Source organism: Morus notabilis, unplaced genomic scaffold (assembly GCF_000414095.1).
Source record: "Morus notabilis unplaced genomic scaffold, ASM41409v2 Scaffold139, whole genome shotgun sequence".
In the NCBI taxonomy this organism is placed as follows: Eukaryota; Viridiplantae; Streptophyta; class Magnoliopsida; order Rosales; family Moraceae; genus Morus; species Morus notabilis.
In genome coordinates, this window is record NW_010361068.1 from 750,561 (window position 1) to 768,665 (window position 18,105).

Below are 18,105 nucleotides of genomic sequence, written 5' to 3' on the forward strand. Positions count from 1 at the left end.
TATATAGCTTTACCACGATTTAAGATTCAATATTATTAATTAGTTTTCAGTTTTTTTTTTTTTATCATTATGAGAATAAAATTAGGGTAATAACGTACATATATGACTTTGGATGGTTTTAAATAAAATGAAATTATAGATATTTTTAAAGTGTGCAACGGTATTTAGGCATTTATGTTGCTAAACAAAGTTCATTAAGGTAAAAACCCAAGAAACTGCTAGTCTTTACCTCAATGTATGAAAATTTTACACTTTTGTTTTTGTTTTTTTTTGTTTTTTAGTCCTTTCTTCATTTACCTCTTCTAGTTTGTTTGCTTGATAACTTCAAGAAGAAGGAAACATTGCCATGTGACAGAGGATTTTCAATTGTTCCAAAATCCAATTAATGTTAACGTGCCAAGATGCATATGAATTAAAAGTCAAAGCTTGTCATTTCCTCTTCTCTTGATGTGGTCTGCATTCAATTTTGATAACTGATAAAAGTCTACATTCCAACCCTATTTTAGTTAGGGAGTCTAAAGAAAGAAAGGAGAAAAAAAATGTAGTCCGCTAAAATTAAAATTTTATGAAGTAATTCCCCCTAACGGTCGAGTCGGGATTTTATATCAATAGGGCACTAATAAGAGCATATAAATTATTTAACTTTTTTCTTTTTTCTTATAATCATTAAAAATTAGATTTTAAGAATAAACTATTTGATATAATACAATATTAGTGATTTTCGACAGCCTATTCTATTATACATTCCTATAATGTATCAAAACATAAGAAATAAAGTATAAGTGAGTTGTAAAGTTCACATATAATTAATTAATCATCACGAACGTGTTCTATTAAAATGGTGTTAGTTATTGAAATTAATAGATCTCTAAAACAACCAATGCTTTCTATAAAAAAAAAAAAAAAAAAAAAAAGTGTAGAGAAAGAAAGTAGATTAAAAAAATAAAATAGTGGATATAATTAAAAAAATAATCAAGAGGGATCACATTTGAGAAAAAAATTAACAGGGACCTGTTTGAAAAACTAAGTAAATTTATAGGCCAAAATCACAAAATTGAAAAGGATTGAGTGAGGGCCCGTCCCCACATATCTTCGTAGGTATCTCCCCTAATACTGTATATAATATATATATATATATATATATATTTCGGGTCCGTTTAGTTCGCTGATTCGAGTTTTTAATTTAAGTTGAGATGTAATTTTATGTGAAAATTTTTTACTATAGTAAAAAAATTAAGTAATTATTTATGATAATTTTTTACTATAATAAAATTCTAAACTTAAATTGGTAAAATGAACGACATGTATCTTTATTCAATCTTCTTTGAGATTCACATACGGAAAAAAGTCAGAGATCTTTGTCAGAGAAGTTTTAGCCAAAACATGTGTGTTTGAAACTTTGATCAAGATTATGTTAATAAACTTTGACAACTATTTTATGACGGTGAAATACAAAATGGGATAAGCATCCAAGAAGACAAATACAAGGAAAGCCCCCCGATATGTGAAACAACTCAAACTAGCCACAAATGTAAAACTCATCTCATCTCGTCCTAAACAAAACTTGTAAACTATAAAACCCTCTAGAAACTTATCCAGATCCAGCTCAGGACCATGGCGGAGCAAAAATCCGACGATTTGTTCGGCTGCTTACCGGACGAGATCTTTTGCCGCATCATTTCTTTTCTTCCTTCCGAAACCGCACTAGAGACCAGCTTCCTCTCACGAAGATGGAGAGGCCTGTGGAACTTGGCCTCAGTCCAACAATCAACTGTCGATGGCATTGCCACCGAAGTCACCGAATTCTTGGCCGGTTTCGACAAACTAGATCCGCTGAGGCGCCCCCGGCGGCTGCAACTCCACTTTGGCAAAGGCAGTGTGCTAGTGGCTACAATTGCAGCCAACAATAAACTCAAAGTGGAGTTCTCAACAGGAGAGCAAGAAGTTCCAGGGCATTTTGATTGGCATTTGCAGCTTAGTCACCAAAACGGTGTCCATCACTTTTGTCCCTCCACTTTCTTTGTCAAAACTCTACATCTCAAATCAGTTGGATTTCTCACCAATGCGTCTGTTTCTTCCATGGTCTCAAGATTTCAGTTTCTTGAGAGCTTGAAAATCATTGAGTGCTATGGATTGCAATCCCTCCATGTTGAGTCCAGTCCAAAGCTTATTAGCTTAACCATTTTGGATTGTCCACATTTGGAGTCTCTTCACCTTAAATCTTCCAAACTTCAATCGTTTCGATACCGAGGGAAGCTCCCTAGGATTTCACCTGAATATCACTTTAACTTGGCTGATGCCATGCTTGATTTCAGACAAGGTCTTGGCACAGATGGTTTTGTTGCTAGTGAATTTGACGCAACTCTGTTAACCATAAAAAATGCTCAAGTTGTTACTCTCTGCAGGTGGACTTTTGAGGTATGTTCACACCAACTCCTGCAAGCTTCTTCTTTGTTTTCAAACTCTTCTACCAATAAATATCAATGAGTTAATACAGCGGTAAGAATGTCTTTTCTTCTTCTACTCCAAGGATGACCCATGTTCGATCTTGCGTGAAACTGATGCATCCTTTGAGTAGAATTGGAATAGGCCTTTCCCGCTCCATAGATGGGCCTTGGATTTCTTATATAGACGAGGCTGATAGGGGTCGGGATGACACCAGTTGCCCTCTTTTTTGCTGAGGAAGAAAAAATGCCTCAACTAGTAACATAAACATAAGCTATTCAAGGATAGATTTTGTTTTAAAACTGCTTGTTTATTTGCAGAGTTTGATTTGGCCCTCAGTTTTGCCTCTGAAAGGGACTTTCCAATTCTATAAACTGAAAGAATTATGGTGGATTGATTACTCGGAGTCGGAGGAGGGCTACAAAGCAGATGCCTTGATATCCTTTCTGAAACTCTGCCCCGCCTTGGAGCGGCTATTTATAACTGTAGGTTTCTCACTTGTTCTGTTTGAACCATTGGCATGTAAAATTGGATTTTATCAGTTTGTTTTCATATCCTTGCTATAATGATCTTCACCCTGTCAATTTTCATGCAGATTGATCCTAAAAGCTACTGCGAACCGAGCACAAATACATTCTTGAAGAAAGCTACTAAGCATACAGAACTTGGTCATCTCAAAGTGGTTAAACTGGAGGGATTTGTGAACCAAGAGGATGAGTTTAATTTGCTAAAGCGTATAAGAGAGCTAGTCACAGTAGAGCCACTTATAATATCAGCATTAGATGAGAACTGTGGCAACCTCCTAACATCAACACCCTCTCCTAAACATGCTCAAATGTGTCTTTAGTTTTACCTAATTTTCGCATTTTTCACATGTTTATTGCCATTAAGAATTATGTTCTGGGTAGCTTGTAAAAAGTCTCTAGGATTTGCCTCTTGATGCTTGAATTTCGTTTGCTTTCATTCTCAGACAGCGGCCATGTAAAGGGTAGGATGCTAAATCTGGATGGTGGTTATCAGCTTTGCTAATAGTTCAAAATTTGATATAATTATCTATTTATTAGAATTCTAGGGTTGGATTTGAAAAATTATCCCAACAGTAAGACACATTTCTGGACCGTACGTTTTTCATCAAGTTTATATTAGATTGTTATTTTTTTTCTTAATTCGAGACAATTCTGATATAATTTAATAATTTAAAATTGTGTCATACAATTGGTCCTATCCTACAGTAGAATTTTCCAAATAACTTGTTGGCCTTCTTCCATGAGTTATTATGAGATTTGCAGAGCAATCATGCTTTGGGAAGTAATGTTTAATTAAATTACAATTCAAATCTTTTCATGTGGTTGGAAAGAGCTTTTCAAGACAGAGACTTTGAAATTATTTGATTGAGTCAAAAAAGCATTTCATGATCATCTAAATGAATTAACCTATTCAACATGTCGAAAATGTTGACTAGTGTAGGCAAATTATTGCTTTGTTGCAAATACAATACGCAGATCGTCTTTATTATTTGGTTGTCTTATACTCTTTATATTAAAAAGGGTATTCTTTTTAGAGTTAATAGAGAGGTTAGAATCTGAGATTTGTGTGATTTCTTTTATATTTTTTTTATTATAGTAAATTTTATAGCGACTGAAAATTGATGTAGCCCTAATATTAATAGATGGTCAAATGTGACAATGATACAATAATACAATAATACGATATATGATGACATCATTGTGATTGTATATTCAAAGGAACTCGAATTTTTGTACATTTGCCAATTTATGTTTGTGATCTTTTTTCACATTGGTTTTATCCTTTTTCATGTGGTTATAATTTTCTAGAGGGTATTTTACACATTTGCTTCATGAACTTATAAGGCTTTTGTAACTTGCCCCTGAATTTTTTAATTTTGACAAGTTACCTCCTCAACTTATAAAATTATTGTAATATACCCCACTTAACCGATGATTGCGTTAAATTAGTGTTAAAAAGCACGTTTGACGAAAAAATTCCAACATCCCGAGTCAAATGCAACACAAATTGAAACCTCAACTTTTAGTCCATTAAATTTAATAAAATATTTGAGTAAATTTAGTATAATAGGACACATTACAATAATTTTTATAAATGTAGAGGGTTGATTGTCAAAATAAAAATTATAAAGAGCAATTTGCTAAAACAACTGTGCTAAAAACCCTTTTCTGCCAATTCCTCATTGTCCAAAGGAAACAAAACAAACCAAAAGTAGCTCCACTTGAATGATTGAAGAAGCGGCAAATACACTTTCAATAAGTAAACAACAAACATCCAATCAACTCTTCCTAATATTCCTACAGACAGAAAAGCAAAAGAAACAAACACAAACAAACAACTTATAAAACTATAAACGAAACCCAACTGAATTCCCCAAGCCCCTAAAAATCACTGCCGGGAAGTGGTTCGTGGGTGGGTTCACCAATAAAGATGTTGTCGTAGACAATAGCCGCAATTCCAGCACCGATCATTGGGCCGGCCCAGTAAACCCAGTGGTTTGTCCAGGTCCAGCTGACCACTGCTGGGCCGAAGGAGACTGCCGGGTTCATGGATGCACCATCAAAAGCCCCACCAGCCAGAATGTTGGCCCCAACAATGAACCCAATTGCAATTGGTGCGACAATCCCTAAATCACCCTTCTTTGGATCCACTGCAGTCGCGTACACCGTGTACACCAGGCCGAAAGTCATGACGATCTCGAAAATCAGAGCGTTCCACGTGGACACTCCTGATGATAGGGCAAAGGCGGATGTTTCCTGCATTGTGCCAAATGCGGAAAGAAGTTGATTTTAGAGTTCAAATTCTTCCACTCCGAAAATGTAGTTAGCAAAAAAATACATACATACACATATATATATATATATATATGTTTGCACTATGGTACCATTTCAATAATGGTATGTATTACTATGGTCAGTTACAATTCCATAATAGTTTTGAAGATCTAATTTTGGTTATCCAAACTGATTTTATGTTGGCTCATTTTTCGTAACATGTGAGTTTTAGAATTGATATTTGAGTATTTGATTAGACAAGTATATCACATAATTATTTGTCATGATGCGTAATATTGTTTGTTGTCTCTTATCACTTATAAGTTATTGTAGAATGCAAAAGATTAATGTGTTTTCATTTATATGGCTAGATAGCATTTGGGTCCAAATAATATTAGGGTAAGCGAAAAGCTAGCTTAAAAGACTTGTTGATATTTATTTATGTATCCCATGAATATGTATGTATATTTTACCAAGCTTAATTAATTCTTACCAATCCTCCAGTGGCGAACTTAAGAAGCAAGCAAGCAACAACGGATCCCAAAAGCTGTGCGATCCAATACAAGATGCCCCTCAACAACGTTATGTTCCCACCAAGGAACGCACCAAAAGTCACTGCAGGGTTCACATGGCCACCGGAGATGTTGGCGCCGACTGACACCGCCACAAAAAGAGCAAACGCATGAGCCAATGCAGCCGCTACTAGTCCCGAAGGGGTCGATGCCCCATTATTAGTAAGCTTGTCTGCCAACACACACACAAAATCATTCATCCTCGTTAGCCCTTTGTATTTTAGCTTAAAATACAACTACTTACAGAAAGAAAGTGAAAAATAGGTTGGGACAAAACAAGCAAAATGTGCGTTTAGATTCAAGTGCGAGAAACGTACTAAAAGCCATGCCAGAGCCTTCTCCTGCAAAAACGAAGATGAGCATGGAGAAAAACTCTGCAAATGCTGCCCGAATAGCATCCGGTTGCCTTGCCTCGCCGGGGTTTCCAATTGCGATTCTGTAGATTGCCATTTTCTTAAAAAAATAATAATAATTTGGCTTTCTCTGTGTTTGATTTCGAAAGCCCTTTTTCTTGCTTCTTTTGTTTTAACTTGTTCTGATGTTGGAACTAGGCAGTGTTTTCCCCTCCCTTTAAACACCTGAAATAACGGCTAAGGAACCGGTTTAGCCAGTTGACGGTAAGAGCTCAATGAGTAGCCAGCCAATAGGAGAATCGGTTTTCTAGAGAGTAACAGGTCGGTGACTTTACAGCTGACAAGTGGGTCCAATAGGTACAAGTGAGTGGCCGTGATGCAATGTAGCAAGCTGCTGAATCGGTGATGGAAGGACTTTAGGATCGCCGACCTGGTGACGTGGCGGGCCCGCTTTGATGTTTTGTGGTGAGTGATTGGATCGGAGGAAACTAGGGAACCGACCTTATTGAATATTGAATTCTAAACGTGGGATTTTTGTGTGGCGGGAGATTTTTTGAACTTTTGATAGGGTGTTAGTGGGACCATGAAGCTTAAATAGGGTCGGCTATTGGTGGCCCCTAACTCATGGGTCCCAATTCCAAATATGATCATTGAGAGAGTAGAAGATTTACATTTACACCACTGTTTTCCATGTGAGTATCTGATGCGAGTGTTACATGATATAGGCAAAATCATGTGATAAGGGCAATATACAGCGGCGGAGACAGAAAAATAAGTTAAGAGAGGCGGGGACGTCTATTAAAATTTAATATATAAATAAAAATTAGGTTAGACTATTATAAAGGAGACAAATTACTAAATTTTATAAAATTGTCTATAAAAAATCAGGTGAAGTGGCCTCCTATACCCCGGCGGCAATAGGTGGCTCCTCCCTCCCTTGTGTTTATATCATCACCTTTTACTTATTATTTTTGGTTGTTGCAAAGTTTTCAAGGAGTTTAGTATATTTCATGAAAGCAAATACTAAATATTACTGATGATTGACAGTGACATCTTTTTAACTCCTTAAAATTTGTCAAGTAAAATTGTACGGGATCATGTGTTATAATGCTAATCCGTAGATCTCAAAATTAATATATTGAATATGATTAGTAGGAAGAATAACAATAATTTGTGATACTGTTCTTCAAGAAAAACGAATAAACAGATATGTATTGAAACGAACTAATTATGTTGACTTATCAAGAACTTATAATGAACCACTTGCTAAAATTTTTAGAGTCTATTTGGTTCATTGGTTCAAATGGTTTTAACCAAAAAATTCAAATAAATCAGCATCTTATAAATATTTTTTAGGCATTCGAACCAATAATTTGACATTTTGAACTAAAAAAACTTCAACTCAGAATGCACTTCAATGGTTTGTACTAAAAGTTCAAATAACATTCTTCGAACTTTACATTTTAAACAATAAGGGCTCGTTTAGTTCGATGATTTGAGTTTTTAATTCGAGTTGAGATGTAACTTTACGTGAGAGTTTTTTACTGTAGGACAAGAGTTAGATGCAACTGTTTTTTAGAGTTTTTAAATGTAAAAAAACTTGAATCGGTGAAATAAACAGGACCTAAAAGTTTAAGTCGCCATGTTTCGAACAACTCTGTGTAGGGAAAATGTAGGGAACCTTCAGAGGGCACAATGCACAGGTTATGTGGAATTAGTCCAAAAGAGCACAAGTTGGCCCGAACACTTTTTAAAAAAAAAAAAAAAAAAAAAAAAAAAAAAAAAAAAACAACTACAGAATATACCCAATGCAAGCATACAAGGAATTAGTCAAATACTCCAAGCTTCAATGCTCTTAATTAAGCTTGAAAGAGAAATATGATAATGAATATAGGGTTGGTGAAGGGTTTTATAAACAAGTCCATCATATGAAATAATCACGAGGACTTTGTAAGTGGTCCTATTTTGTGATGTTAGAGTAGGTCCATGCCCATATGCATTTAATTAATTACCAAGCATTGTATATTTAAGCTGGGGGATGCATTTATAATTTGGCAGAAAAATATTTTAAACAAATTGAAAATAAACATGTAAAGTAATACCCTTTTATATATATATATATAAGATGCACTTTTGATGACGATTTTCCTTTTGTAGGTCACTCCAAAAAACAAATTTATTGGGTACCACTTATTTTCATAGAGAATGACTTCATTACATATATTTTGTTTCATGGAGACAAAAGAACCGACTTCCCATCAATACCATTATTATAGGACCGACCAAATTATTGGATGCTTGGAGGAAAAATTTTTCTTTTATTGTTGTTTTTTTTTTTTTTTCTTTTTGTTGAATTGTATTGTCTCATTTGCATGATTGAGGTTTGTCCTTATCAAGACGTTATGGCAAATCTTCACAAACAAGACGTTATGTGTTTTGTATCTGCTTTGAACAAACAAGCTCTTGAAATTAGCAATATCAAAGAAAAAGCAAACGAGAAATACAAACACAAACACTATCCAAACCTATGTCAAAGAAAAAGCAAAAGAGAAATACAAACAAAAACACTATAAAGGTAGTTCTTCTTATCTTTCCTGAAGCAGTCATTTTCAAGCAATCCTATAAAGCAGGTGTAATGGTGTCGCTCAAAACTCCTCTCATATCCAAACTATGTCATAGGGCCGTCTGATTTGAATCGTACGGTTGAGGTAAAAAGCCTTATGAGAGACGTGCGATGAGATGTTTCCATTGTAAAAATTCTTTCTAATAATAGTATACCATGATGTAAAATCCCTACACCATCTCACACATAGTAGTGTATGTTATGATGAACTTGAAATATGACAAGTGTGCTTATCAGGCTTTTGATATCCATGGAATATTTGCGCTTGAAATAAGAAGCTCCAAATGATATGAAAGATGATAATAGTTTTTTTTTTTTTCTGTGATATGGATAGAAGAATAATGCCTTTAAATTCAAAAAAAAAAAAAGCCTAAAATAAGATAACTCATTTGTCCTATTTTTGTTAATCTGGCATAAAAAATGAGGCAGTAGCATTCATCAAGCACATTGTTTTCAAAAATTTCCTGTAAAATAAAACCAACAATATTCTCTTCATGGTTTCTCTGCATATTTATCAGGAGAAGATGATACTATTGACTAGCAAAAACACTTGCATTTAAGTTAATCACTATTAATCCAAGTTTTTTTTTCTCTTTTGGTATAAATTAAGCCTAGTGAATTCTCAATCAAGGCTTAGCTCTAAGTCACAAAAAGAGTAAACAGAGCTAGCATAGCTAAAAAAATCTGTGATCAAACTACCTTCCCTTTGGATCCATCAACTGCGAAAAAACGGCACTGGATGTTGCATCAGATCCTTGGTCACTTCTTATAGCTGCAAACTCACCACTATGATTTTCATTTTGTGGAAGCCATTCAGGAATATCAGGAAAGTAGTTTGCACTGTTCTCGGCCGAGGCTGCTTGAATGGAGGCCTCTTGAAGCTGAAGAGCATACTCCAAGTTCCACAAAACGTCTCCCATTGTTGGCCTCTCAACCCCATATTCACCCAGGCATTTCTCCGCTGTTTCCCCGAACTTTCGAAGGGATTCGAGGTTTATCGACCCTATTAGATGAGGGTCTATTATCTTCTCCAGTTTTCCTTTCTTTTGCCAGTTCATACCCCATTCTGCTATGTTAACCTGCTCTCTAGGTAGTGAAGGATTTATAGCAGGCCTAGCGCATATGATCTCCATTAGTACTACTCCAAAAGAATACACATCTGATTTCTCCGTGAGCTGCTGCCTCCTGTAGTACTCGGGATCAAGATATCCAAAGCTGCCCTTTACTGCGGTGCTCACATGAGTTTGATCAAGAGTAGGGCCTAATTTGGAGAGACCAAAATCAGCAACTTTTGCGGTGAGATTTTCATCAAGAAGTATGTTTGTCGTTTTGACATCGCGGTGGATTATGATGTCTGCTGCTCCTGTGTGAAGATAGTGAAGTCCTTTTGCAGCTCCAATGCATATTTCAAGCCTTTGTTTCCAAGTGAGTGGTGGGAGATCAGAGCCATACAAGTGTTTTCTGAGAGGCCCACCAGCCATGAACTCATAAACAAGGATCATCTCATTGAGCTCCTCACAATAGCCTACGAGGGAAACCAAGTGTCTGTGCCTAAGCTTGGAAAGCATCTGAATTTCTGTCCTGAATTCAGTGAGTCCTTGCTGTGATCTTGGGTTTCCACGCTTCACTGCAACCACGGTTCCATTCTCTAGAACACCCCTATAGACCTTTCCAAACCCTCCAACACCAAGAACTAAGCCCTCGTCAAAGTTCTTCGTCGCTTCCTTGATCTCCGAGAAAGCCAGAATGCGGCCTAAACCAAGTGAATGTGCTGTTGAAGCAGAGCTGCCAATGGAGACTTTTGAATCAGAAATTCCCAAATGAGTAGGAATTGACAACCATGATGAGAATTGACGCTTTGGTTTCTTCGGATTTTTTCGTTGTAAGTTGAAGAACAAAGCTGCTAGAATTAGCACCAAAACTACTAAAGCTACTGAAGCAGAAGTAAATGCAATCACCACCCAGTTTTTCTTGCTAGAAGACTTGGAATCAATTTCATCGGTTGGGAAGTTCCCATCAAGGCTGCCAATGAGATTGCTTATTTTCATGATCTCCAAACCGTTTAAGATTGCATTTGATGGGAAACCCCCTAAGTTAGAAGGACCCACTTGGACCAAAATCCGTTCTAATCTGCTCGGAAGATTTGCCACAAAGTCCATGTAATAGGCTGCCGATAGAACCATTGTTTTGCTTGAGATGTCAAAAGTGTCTAAAGCAGATTCCTCATTAACATACACATTGAAAACCAGACTTTCAAGAGATGTGCTAACAATATCACAAAAGTGCATCCTAATAAGATAGGAGAAACCATCTTGAACATCAAAACCCCATGAGATGTTAAACTTCTGGCTGGTGACATTCGCATCCGCCATCTCTTGAGCCGTGGCATAAACCCAATTCGGAGCAATCTCGACCGACACCCCACTCAGGTACTTAACTGAACTGGGATTGCCAGCAACACTCTTTGCAGAAGCAGCATTGAGGAGAAAAGGCTCATCTGGTTCCCATGTCCTCCAAAGTGAGTCATTCTTGGGAGTTATAAGAGGACCCCCCATGTTCACTCTATAAACCGTCTCAAAAGCTACATTCGGAGGAATTTCAACTTCACTCTCTATTGGAATAGGCAATGCACTAGAAGGGAATTGCTTGTTGGGAACTGACACAACCTCAATCCCGTTGATGAATGCAACTGAACCGTTCCATGGAGACAGTTTTAGTACCAAGTTTTTCGAGCTTTTTCCGGTCAAATTCACAACATATTCCTTGAGGACAGGAGTGATATCGCCGGAGTTTGAGAAAGAAAACCTGTGAAGCAGAGTAATTCCGTTGGCCACAACAGAGAAAGTGGCAGATCGCAAGTCGTAATTTGGATTCTCAGAAGGGTAGAAATGAAGTCTCAGCCAATGCTGACCAGAACTCTGCTTGGTGACAATGTTGTAGACTGAAGTTTCTCCGAAAACCCGAGCTGAATTGTAGAGATTCAAATCGTTTGAAGCAGTCACCTGAGGTTCTGAAAGGACAACAACAGAATTTTTTGACACACTGACATGTGAATTCCCACAGTCAGGCTCAAAAACCCGGCCATCCTCAAGTTCCAAAGGCTCGCTTCCTCCACAGTCAATGAAAAACCTGTCTTGGGGAATAAAAGAAGCAAATACAATGTATGGAACATGTAAAATGCAAAAAAAGTAGATAATGTGTGTACAGTTTGAATCAGCCATTGTTTTGCTTATAACAAGCTATCTCTCTCTTTATTCTTCCCTCTCTCTCTCTCTCTCTCTTAGCTAATGAACATAGCAGAAAACAAGGAAGGAAAGAATTTAACATACAATGATATCATACCACATGTTGGTATCTGATATCTCATGTATAAGTTTAGACTGGAACTGAAATAAACAAAAAAAAACAAAAAAAATACCCAACTTCTGAAATTTACCAAAACAAAGGAAAAGGAAAAGAATAAAAAAAATGTGAGAGTTACAAAAAGAGGGGAATTTTCTGATGAAATAGAAAAAGGGAAAAGAAGTGTGTGTGGGAGGAATCATATTAGTGAAGCCGCAGTTTCCAAGGTCTGGTCTCAGTGAGTGTAAATGGACCAACTAATTGCTCTAAAGTGCTTTAAAGAGTAAAAAATAAAGGAGTTTTGGAAGTTGGGGCAACTGACTTAACTGGAGTTTGTGCTCTTTCTTTCTTTTCCCACATCTACTATGCAATTAAGGCAAAGGGCCCTAGAGGGCATGCCAGCCTCCAGCCTGTCAATTTATTAGTAACATAACCAAGACAATAATAATAAATAAAGACAAGACGATGTGGAACCCAAATCATACTAATTTCAGTGTCTACTTAAACGGCCGAATGATCGTTCTTCATAACAAATAAAAAAAATCATTTTACTAATTTCATTTTATTAGATAATCATTTTAGTATATTTCTCTATTATTAAAAGATTTAAAATGTTCTTTAATTCACCTTTTCATTTTTAGTATTTAAGTCGATTTAATAATGTATCATAATGTGGTAACAGGACAAAAAAAAATATATGGACAGTAACATGCAGCAGTTAAAAGGAAAGTTGAAATAAAACTGATTTATCATTACAAAACAAGAGAGAGAAAATAGACGGTTGCACCTTTTTTTCAACTGTTTCCAATGCCTAGCATTCAAGACTCTTTTGTATGCATTCTTGTTTTTTTTTAATACATGTATGTATGTATATATATATATATATCTTAAACAATTACATCATATGTGTGCATTCTGCTGATATAAAACGTAATCCGGAAGTTAGTAGTCATATGCATGTCAAACTTAACCAGCATGCTTTCATTTTTTTTTAATCTCATTTTTAATTATTTTTAAAGAAAGGGCGTGTAGCTTTCTTGGGGCTATAAAAAACTTTTTCAACTCCAAAACCTTAAAACCTTCCCTTTCTTCAAAGCAAACAGTCAGTGGATTCTGGATTCCTCTGTTGACCAACTGTATTTTGAATTTTCTGAGCTCCCTGCTACTTTCATTCTTTAATCTTTCTCTGATTGGGAAAATCTTGGAAAAACTCATCAAGCCTTTTAATCCCATTAAAAAGAAAAACTAATAGCAAAAAATCTGTGATTTGATTCGGACTTAATATATAATGATTAAAAATTGTTTGCTATTGATAGGGTGAAGAACGTTTACTATAAGAAAATATAGTGAAAAAACAAAAACAAAAACAAAAAAAAAAAAAAACATTTTAATTCTAATTTTTGTTAGATTATTAGAAAATAAGAAGAAGAAGACGCAATCGAGCAGGAAATATATAACTGACAGAAGTGTTAATGTTGATCACATGGCAATGCTTATGAATGTGCGAGCCCAAGTGTTATTATTTTAGTGAAGCTTAACCCAGAACTCATTTGTTAAATTTCTTAATGCAAAAGCTGAGTAACGTGTGAAAAGTAAATGCATGAGCGTGAATATTGGTTTGGTGTGTAGTCTGTCGTAATTAATATCTTCAATCTTCATGAATTGGATTTTTGAACTGGCTGCTGGCTGGACCCAACTCACTTTGCGCTGGTGTATCTCTTAAAATTTCTAATCAATGAATATTGGACGATCTACCGACTTCTGCCATGGCAACGAACGACACAGACTTTTGAAGTACAAACGACGTGTCGTTTTCACTATTGTTGCTGCTTGAAAAAACGTGAAACTATTTTAAAAGGGAAAAAAAAAAAAAAAAAAAAAAAGGGTAAGGGGACATGTTTTAGGGCCGTTTAGCATTACTTTTGGACATTATTTTTTGATTTTTTTAAGAAGTTAAAGTGGATTGTTTGGTTGGTGAATTCGTACCCTGATTCGAATCATAGGTCGTAATTCGTTACAGTATTTTGAGAAGTAGGTTTGGAAAAATTTACTTTTGTCCAACAGTTTTTAAATTTGCTACCCCACAACATAATTTGAAAAGCAGGTTATGAGTTATTTTTCACAGCAACTTCTGTTGTCATTATCCGAGTTTACTAAAATGACCTTAATAATAAAATTTAATTCTTAATTAATTCATTTTATTTCTTTCAAATTAAATTAAAGAGTATATTTTATTTTAAATGTTTATTTGAAAATTAAAAATCTTTAATAAATATATTATGCTAAATTTTAATAATTATTTTTATTATAATGTTACAAGTTTGAAAAATAATTTACGTTCAATTCTTTACATTATTCAATTTCTTTGTAGATATAATTTATCTCATTAAATAAAACTAATTTATTTTTTAGAGATATTTTAATTAAAATTGTTTTTTGTATTATAGTGTATAAATATTATGAATATTGACTACAAAAATAGAGATAAAACTAATTATAAATATGTGTGTTAAAGTATGTTTATTTTAGTCATTATACATCTTCACAGTAATTTTGTACATAGTTTACCAAACACCTAAATTTCTACTTTTGGTATTCACAGCAACTTTAAAAAAAAAATTTCCAAACACCTACATGTTTTTAGTCACAGCAACTTCTTACTAACAGCACAACAACAACATAAATTTTCAACAACACAACAATGCCAACTTGGTCCTTAAGTCCTTTTGGAATAAATATCAGATGACATTTTGAAATAACATTTAGACATATGGCTGAATTACAACTCTAGAATTGAAATGTGGCTTAAGTTTAAGAATATCTCATCAATAGCTTAATTGTATAATGATATTTAAATAACGTATTATGTAACTACATTATTGACCTTATAATGATATATTAATTTTTTACATAATCTAGATATTGCTCTACTTTTTCCCCATATTTTTGTGGGATATCTACCTTTTAAAAAAAATTTAAATCCCTAAAATAAAGAAATTAAGATATCATTAAATCACAAGTTAATTAAATTGCTCTTCACGATATATGAGTATTTGTAAGTTTTAAAATTCAAACCATCAAATAGTTGGCATTAGTAAATTTAATTAACTAGATTCTGACTAATCAAGTCAAAAAAAAAAAAAAACAAAACAAAACAAAACAAAACAAATTGATATCAGTATTTAATATTTCAAATCTACCAAAATCTTTCTAGCTCGTTATTAAAATACAAACAATATCATCATAAATATGATCTAAAGCAATATTAGTGTTGTTGTTCGTGATAAACAATTGTTATAGCTCATGTCATTAAAATATAAGCACCGTCATTATCAAAACGACCAAAACACTGTAAGTATTAGTTTTCTCATCTCTAACAATGAATTCTTCTAACCCATATCATTAATATACAAGCAATTTCATTATAAAAATAATCAAAAATTATATATGCAAAATCAACAAAGGAACATACAAATAGCCATAGATATAACAAAAATCTTCGTTATACATGTACACAAAACCATATCATTAAAATAAAGTCAATATCATTAAACAAAACAATCCACACCTAAATTAAAAGCAAAAAGGGAAAACATATATCATTATATATACAAAACTATTTATCCATTTCAAAAAAAAAAAACTGTTACAAGAGATAACAATAAATATATATATATATACATATATATATATATAATGAAACAATAACAAGACATGGCAATATATATGAGATATGATATGATATATATATATATATATGTAAATGCAAATTAAAGGCAAAAAAAGAAAAACCTCGTAGGAATCTCAAAAAATACTGCACGGAGTAATGTAATTGAAAAGACGTTAAAAGTTAGATGAATTAGACGAATCTTTTATTTTAAAATTTTAAAAAGAATCTAGTATAATCATATTAAGAGTAATTCAAAATTTACATGAATCTGTTAGATATTTTTTAACAATTCAATTATGAGGAAAATATGGAAGTTGGTTATAAATAAAAGCACAAAAAAATCAATTGAAAGTATTTTTAGGGTACCAATAAATTAATTCAAAAAATCAGTCATATAAGTGATATTTGTAAAACTAAACCACATTTTAATTCAACTCTAAAAAAAAGTTACCTATTTATTCTATTATTACGGAAAAAAAATGACATGTTGTAGAGATCCAACTATAAGTTGGGGTCCGTGGACCGGCCCATAGAAAATCACGAGTCAGTCCATATAGGCCCATTGCTTAAAAAATATATTTTTCAATGAATATATATAATATATGTTTAGAAAATATATATTATGATATTGAAAACGCATATTTATAACTTTATATATATATATAAATAAGTTTCAAAGTTTGGATATTTATTATACTTATTATTTTATTATACTTATATCGGGAGTAATACATCGTAGTTACGAATAATATTTGTTTTTTATTTTGTTTTTGTTTGTTTGGTTTTTATTTTGAAATCTTGAAAACATTTTATGTTCAATAATCTTAGCTATACTCTTTTTTTTCTTACCTAATTTTTTGTCCCCGTATATAATCTTTTTTTTCATATTTTCTTTGACTATATAGGTTTTTTGTTATAAATATGTTTTTGCAATTCATAAAAAAATAAAAACTTTGAAAAAGAAAAAACAAGCTAAGATGGGTTGGCCTGATTATGACCTATGGTACGGCCAGCCTAGCTCATAAAAAGTGACCAACGGTGCGGGCTTGCTGAGTGGTTATTAGATATGGTTAGGCCCACTCTAATCCACTAAAATAATGGGCTAGGCAAGGCTAGTCCACAACTCATGTAAGCTTAAAGGGAATGGTACGAGTTGGGTTGGTCTGATATATTCTTACATTCTTATATGAAAGTATGTGATCAAATCAAAATCTTTCATATACTCATTAGTGGTGATATTTAGCAGTTATACTAGAAAAATAAACTATTTGAAAATTTTGCAGAGGTAGACTGGCAAAGGTGTTGGGGAGCAATGATGACCACTCTAGTTAAAGGACCTGTGCCAAATTGGCCATGGACAAGAGGAAAACATCAACATTTTCAATCGAGAAGCGCTGAAAACTTGCAAGACCTTGTCAGGGACGGTGTAGCAATCACAACATCTTGTTTTTGTTGGTCATTTTTGTCACTTTGGAAGTAAGAAGATTGAAAAATTAGTGTAGGATGCGTTTTGTGTACATTTTCACCAATCAAGAAAATATGATCCAAGTATGACAAATAATATATTATGACAGGCATATACACTAAGATCATATCCTGCTATCTCTCTCTCACAGCTTTTATATGCATTTTTGGCTTTGTTGAAGGCACAATTTTGGTACCTATAGTTGAATGGAGAAATAGTACAGTATGGTCCATACAGTTAGGTGCAAAATTTTTAGCAGCCATCTATGGGTTAAACTATTAAATTTTTATAATGCCACCACTAATATTTTAATTTTTGTTATCTTAATTAGCAATAATGTGATTGTCAAAAAAATAGAAATAATGCAATTTTTTGTCACACAAATTTTGAGCGGACAGACATATACTTCCCTGTTTTCATGATATTTAATTCAAGGATTCTTTATGCCTCTAATATAAATATAATGATTATTAATTAACAAATTGTGTGCTAATATATTAGAGATGGAACTATGCACCTAAGCCCGTGGCTAGGGGTGGCAATTCGTGTCACGTGTCGTGTTCGTGTCGTGTTTTAATCGTTTTTTTAAAATTTGTAGTCAACCCGAACACGACCCATGACACGTTAAAAATTGCAACACGAACACGACACGACCACTTTACGAGTTGACACGAAACGACCTGAAAATGACCCGTGACACGAAATTGACCCGTGAATCCGAAAATGACACGAAAATTGTATACTTTTATTTAGTTTTTTACATATTAGAAATAACTTAAAATTCATAACACACTGAATTACAATAACATCCATTGAAATTAAGCAAATAATAGT

General features: G+C 33.9%; 3 protein-coding genes across 3 annotated transcripts; 1 reads left to right on the forward strand and 2 right to left on the reverse strand.

Annotated features, from left to right (window-relative positions):
* Positions 1-1,473: 1,473 nt before the first annotated feature.
* LOC21408102 (F-box protein At2g39490) lies at positions 1,474-3,557 on the forward strand. Its single transcript, XM_010098350.2, has 3 exons — positions 1,474-2,418; positions 2,766-2,930; positions 3,041-3,557. Exons 1-3 carry the CDS (start codon positions 1,615-1,617, stop codon positions 3,290-3,292), a joined length of 1,221 nt encoding a protein of 406 aa, XP_010096652.1. The 5' UTR covers positions 1,474-1,614; the 3' UTR covers positions 3,293-3,557.
* Positions 3,558-4,622: 1,065 nt separating this feature from the next.
* LOC21408103 (aquaporin TIP1-3) lies at positions 4,623-6,374 on the reverse strand. Its single transcript, XM_010098351.2, has 3 exons — positions 6,136-6,374; positions 5,740-5,990; positions 4,623-5,228 (listed from the first exon to the last, which is right to left on the reverse strand). The coding sequence occupies exons 1-3, from the start codon at positions 6,266-6,268 to the stop codon at positions 4,854-4,856; spliced, it is 759 nt and encodes a 252-aa protein (XP_010096653.1). The 5' UTR covers positions 6,269-6,374; the 3' UTR covers positions 4,623-4,853.
* Positions 6,375-9,213: 2,839 nt separating this feature from the next.
* On the reverse strand, positions 9,214-12,205 carry LOC21408104 (receptor-like protein kinase THESEUS 1). The gene has a single exon (XM_010098352.2). It carries the CDS (start codon positions 12,013-12,015, stop codon positions 9,490-9,492), a length of 2,526 nt encoding a protein of 841 aa, XP_010096654.1. The 5' UTR covers positions 12,016-12,205; the 3' UTR covers positions 9,214-9,489.
* Between the last annotated feature and the right edge of the window lie 5,900 nt (positions 12,206-18,105).

Excerpts from the sequence above, each read along its gene's own strand:
- LOC21408103 (XM_010098351.2), bottom strand. The coding sequence starts at position 6,268 with ATGGCAATCTACAGAATCGCAATTGGAAACCCCGGCGAGGCAAGGCAA. Across the intron at positions 5,991-6,135 it reads AGGCTCTGGCATGGCTTTTA|ACAAGCTTACTAATAATGGG; the intron begins GTACGTTTCTCG and ends GTGTGTTGGCAG. Across the intron at positions 5,229-5,739 it reads AGTTCGCCACTGGAGGATTG|GAAACATCCGCCTTTGCCCT; the intron begins GTAAGAATTAAT and ends GGCACAATGCAG.
- LOC21408104 (XM_010098352.2), bottom strand. The coding sequence starts at position 12,015 with ATGGCTGATTCAAACTGTACACACATTATCTACTTTTTTTGCATTTTA.
- LOC21408102 (XM_010098350.2), top strand. The coding sequence starts at position 1,615 with ATGGCGGAGCAAAAATCCGACGATTTGTTCGGCTGCTTACCGGACGAG. Across the intron at positions 2,419-2,765 it reads TCTGCAGGTGGACTTTTGAG|AGTTTGATTTGGCCCTCAGT; the intron begins GTATGTTCACAC and ends GTTTATTTGCAG. Across the intron at positions 2,931-3,040 it reads TGGAGCGGCTATTTATAACT|ATTGATCCTAAAAGCTACTG; the intron begins GTAGGTTTCTCA and ends ATTTTCATGCAG.